Source organism: Myotis davidii, unplaced genomic scaffold (genome assembly GCF_000327345.1).
Source record: "Myotis davidii unplaced genomic scaffold, ASM32734v1 scaffold2338, whole genome shotgun sequence".
Classification (NCBI taxonomy): Eukaryota; Metazoa; Chordata; class Mammalia; order Chiroptera; family Vespertilionidae; genus Myotis; species Myotis davidii.
Window position 1 is genome coordinate 8165 of NW_006288964.1, and position 5202 is coordinate 13366.

Consider the following 5202-nt stretch of genomic DNA (forward strand, 5'->3'; position numbering starts at 1 on the left):
ATCTCTCTCTCCCTCTTCCTTCCTCTCTGAAATCAATAAAATATATTTTAAAAAAGGTTAATAAATACATTTCTATCAACAATTTAATCTAAAAAACAAAACAAATGAACAAGCAGAACAGACACAGATTCATGCAGAGAACATTGTGATGATTGCCAGATGAGAGGGTGATTGAAGGGTTGGGTGAAAAAGTTGAAGGGATTAAGAAATTCAAGTTGGTTGTTACAGAGTAGTCATGGGATGTAAAGTGTAGCATAGGAAATATAGCTATTAGTATTCTAATAACTATTCATAGTGTCAGGTGGGTGTAAGATTTATTGGGATAATAACTTAGTAAGTTGTGTAATGGCTAATCATTGGGATGTACAACTGAAACTAATATAATATTATATGTCAACTATAATTGAAAAATAAAGATGATTAAAAATGGGAAAAATGTTTTCTAAGTACTTTGTTGCTTTTGTTGGAGAGAGGTTCATTTCACCAGACCAAAAATTCAAATTCTCCATCCATTAAGTTTTGGGGAAATTTGTTACACAATAGATAACAAGTAAGCTACATAAAAGGAGTGTTTTTAGCATCAAAAATAAAAATGCAGAAAATGTGTTCAATATGGTTTTTATGAAAATAAACATTGAACTAATTAAGGATAGTTACTTATACTATCTTCAAAAACTTAGTTTGAGGAGTCAGTCTATTAAGTCTTCAGCCACTTGTTTTTATATATTTAAAAAATATTTTCATTGATTCAGAGAAGAAGAAAGAGGGAGAGAGAGAAACATCAATGAGAGATACTCATCGATCAGCTTCCTTCTGCATGCCCCCCACTGGGACTGAGCCCAAAACCTGGGTATGTGCCTCTGGCCAGAATTGAACCCAGGACCCTTCTGTCTGTAGGCCAATGCTCTATCCATTGAGCCAAACCAGATAGGGCTGCCACTTGTTTTTAGAATGGCTAATATACTAGATTAAAGGACAATGTCCCTTCTTGAAACCAACATTTCACCCTATGAGAGCTTGGAGAAACATATTTATATTCTTGTTAGAATAAAAATCTATGCTAAATTTCACAACATAGTATTTTGGCTATTTTACCCATCCTCTGAATGGTGATACAATTAGCTGAAAGACCACCCAGTGCCAAAACACCTCCATTAATTACTTACTAGTTTTGTGGTCAGTTGCCTTTAGTGTACATTTTTTTTTTTTGCCTCTTATTTAGCTGCCTCTAAGGTATTTGTAGAAAAAGAAAGAAATGGGTAGCTAAATACCAGTTAAATCCCCCCTTTTTTGCAAGTGATACAAATGTCTTCATATAGCAGCAGTCTCTTTATTTCCTACTAGAGGCCCGATGCATGAAATTCATGCAAGAGTAGGCCTTCCTTTCCCTGGCTGCCAGCACTGGCTTCCCTCTGGCACCTGGGACCCGGGCTTCCCTTGCAGCCCCGATTTCATCTGGAAGGTCGTTCGGAAGGATGTCTGGTCTAATTAGCATATTACACTTTTTTTTTTATTATAGATGGGTCTTACCTTGCACTTCATGCAATTGTTGGTTCGCAAGTTCTAGAAAAATCTTAAGGTTCTTTATTAAATTCATAGCCAAATCAGATTTCCCTGAAACTGAGTAAGGCACAATTGTTTGACCATACTGACTCAAATCAATTTCTCTGACGGGTATCTCAGAACGTAAGTTTTGAGTTGTTATTAGATATGTAGTGGCAACGACAATTACTGATATCTGTAGTAACACCAGCTTCCAGTTACGCAAACTGAACAGTGCTCTCTTTACAAACATGCAATAAAATTGCTGGCGGTAAAGTGGAAACTGAAAAGAGAAAAAAAAATAGCAGTACAATTGTTGGTAACTCAAGAATGATATTCATATTGGAACCCATTAATATAAATGTTTCAATTTTTTACAGCAGAAGATATACACATATAATAGAAATATATACTTGAATTGGACCCAAGAAAACAACAAGATGGTATGAAAAGTTTTATTTGTGTAAGGTAATAAGGGAAATAATTAAAATCTGGTTTCTGATCTAACTACATGAAAAATCTAATGATTTTATTCATTAATATACATATAGTGTTTCTGATTAGAAAAACAAAATTATATTTATTTCTTTTACTTAATATCAAAAAATCATCCTTCTATTTCTCCACTTTAAAAGGAAATATCCCTACAAAACTTATATGGAAGTATTATCCTTTGCTAGGTTTTAATACACAAACTATGGTTCATAGTGAAAAAAAATACCCCTAATTGGATCAACCAGTATCATCTGATCACAACTGTCATAAATCTTGAGTTTTTTGTCAGATATGAACAAAGGGAAAAATTTATGAGAAAATGAATGAGTACTTTTCAAAGTGATTCTGAAAAATATCAATAGTGAGAGCAGCAGCTGTTTTTTCGTTAGACCCATTTCTCCTGCATCAGGATACCATATCTGTCTGGGTCTTCTATGGCTAAACTTCAAACATCTTTTACGTTCAGATTTGAAATTGTACATCTCAAACACAAACCAAACTTACTGATTAAATTATTAGTAAATGTGCTCACCCCAGTGTTAAATTCAATGGTAGTAATTTCACTCAATCTGGAGAAAACTGTTGTGCTGTAGTTTCTGGGCATAATCCTATTCTGCTTCATGTCTTGCCTTTTTCTTTGGCCCTCCAAGGAAGAGGATACGGAGGGTAGACTATCCATTTGGGAATGTGCCAGTTTATTGGCCCTACATACACACAAGTACACAGAAAAAGCACAAAACATTTTATTTTGACAAGAGCCTTAAACTCTTTTATTTGGGGAATGTAAAAGAAAGTTCCAAATATGGACCCTCCTTCCTCGTTCTCACTGACTGCCGGCATATTGTTTTGAGGCAGCATGGTAACGGGGGATCCCAGTAAACCAGGTAGAGGGATAACAGCAATTCAAGGCAGAGTTCCGATAATTCTGAGGAACTGTGTTATCATGCAAAAAAACATTTGAATATATTCAATGTTGCCTTAAGCTAAACATATACAAGTTTAAGAAGTTACCTTTCATAAAAGATAGTAACTCTCCTTTGAGGGTTACAATGTTATGTATTTTATGAAATTATGGGGACATAGGCTAGTGTTTTTTTTTTTTTAAGTCCTTACATTTCCTACTGCTGCCTATGTTTAAAGCTGGGTCTTTGGGTATAGATATTTGAGAAAAATAAAGAGATATACACAAGTAATTACAATCTGAGGAGGAAAGTACTAAGTAGAATAATAGAAAAATATTATACTGAGAGACAGGAAAAAATACACTAAAATGATAAAACACTTGGTAAGAAATACATGATTTAAAAGATGTATTTTTTCTAAGCTATAGAACTATCAAGGTAATTTAAATTTCACCATTAGCATTTGTATGGAATACAACATTAATCATTCTGAATTATGACCGTCCCAGTAATGAGTAGATTGATGACTTCTGTAGCCTTTAAAGATCACATATGCATATTAAAACCTTGCTTTAAAACGTCCCCGCAGGGTTGTCTGTTGTTTGATACTAAAAGTCTTGAGGACCATTATACTTTCTAAAATAATCATTTAATATTTTTCTTTGTCATATGAAGTTTTTAATTCTTCATACTGTACTCAATGGCAATAAATTTCCATTAGGAAACCATCCAATAATATAAATAAGTGGGAGAAAAAAATTCTTATTACCTAGAGAGAATCCTGATGAGATATTTTCCACAGAAATGTATAAACAGGCAAAAACATACACAAACATACACACATTCTCTTAAAAGTGGCATCCAAATTGTATTTCATCCATTTACATAATTATCAATATATTTGGGTTTATATCTAAAATCTTGTTTCCTTCTATTTATCTTTTTTATTTTTTAGCTTTATTGAAGTATGATTGACATATAAAAATTATATATGTATTTATGGTATATAACATGATGTTTTGGTATGTGTATATATTGTGAAGTCATTACCACAGTCAAGCTAATTAACACATTCATCACATCACAGAGTTACTTTTGCCTTTTGGGCAAAAAAATTACTTGTGATCTATTGTCTTAGAAAATTTCAAATTTACAATTATTGTTAAATATAGTTACCATAATGTACTGTGGAGACCTGTATTCTCTAGAACTTACTCATCTTATATCTGAAAGGTTGTACCTTTTGACCAACATTTCCATAACCAGACACCCTGAGAGAAGTGAACATGGGGAGACAAAGAAACAGTACCCATACAAAAGAAATGGAGGAATCACTAGAAAAGGAAATAAACGAAATGGAGGCGAGCAATTTGTCAGAGAATGAATTCAGAGCAATGATCAGAAGGGCGCTGAAAAGGATAGAAGACAAATTCAACAATATGTGTAAGAATTAAGAGGAAATGAAGAAGAACCAAGCAGAAATGAAGAATGACATCACTGCAATAAAGAACACAATAGAAAGCATCAACAGTAGACTAGAGGAAGTGGAGGACTGCATCAGTGAGCTAGAAGACAAGGCAGGAAAAAATACCCAAGGGAGCAGCAACTAGAACAAAAACTTAAAAACCAGGAGGAGAGTCTAAGGGAACTTTGGGACAACATGAAACAAAGCAACATTTGCATAATAGGGGTACCAGAAGGAGAGGAAACTGAGCAAGGAATAGAAAACTTGTTTGAAAAAATGACAGAAAACTTCCCTGATATTGGCAAGAAAAAACTCACACAAGTCCAAGAAGCTCAAGTCCCAAACGAGATGAACCCAAAAAGACCGACACCAAGACACATTATAATCAAATTGGCAAACATCAACAACAAAGTAAGAATCTTAAAGGCTGCCAGAGAGAGACAGAAAGTTACCTACAAGAGATCTCCCATCAGACTATGAACAGATTTCTCAACAAACACAAAAGGCCAGAAAGGAATGGAATCAAATATACAAAGTCATGCAAAGCAAGGGTCGGAATCCAAGAATACTATGTGCAACAAGTATTGATACAATACTGTATCAATGAAAGTTGAGGGTGAAATCAGGAGCTTCACAGAAAAAGAAAGGCCCACTAAACCAGCAATGCAAGAAATGCTAAAGGGTCTGCTGTAAAAATAAGAAATAGGAAACAACCAAGATGGTAGCATAGGTAAACACCTGAACTTGCTGCCGTGCACAGCCACATTAAAACTACAACTAAAAAACAACAAAAAATAT

General features: G+C 34.1%; 1 protein-coding gene across 1 annotated transcript in view; it reads right to left on the reverse strand.

Moving 5' to 3' along the window:
- Positions 1 to 2466: 2466 nt before the first annotated feature.
- LOC102771425 (ATP-binding cassette sub-family A member 3-like) overlaps positions 2467 to 5202 on the reverse strand; it is a 37621-nt gene continuing 34885 nt past the window's right edge. Inside the window, exon 5 of the mRNA XM_006761175.2 lies at positions 2467 to 2741. Coding sequence (XP_006761238.2) covers positions 2483 to 2741 — 259 coding nt within the window. The 3' untranslated portion in view covers positions 2467 to 2482. The remainder of the gene's footprint in view (positions 2742 to 5202) is intronic.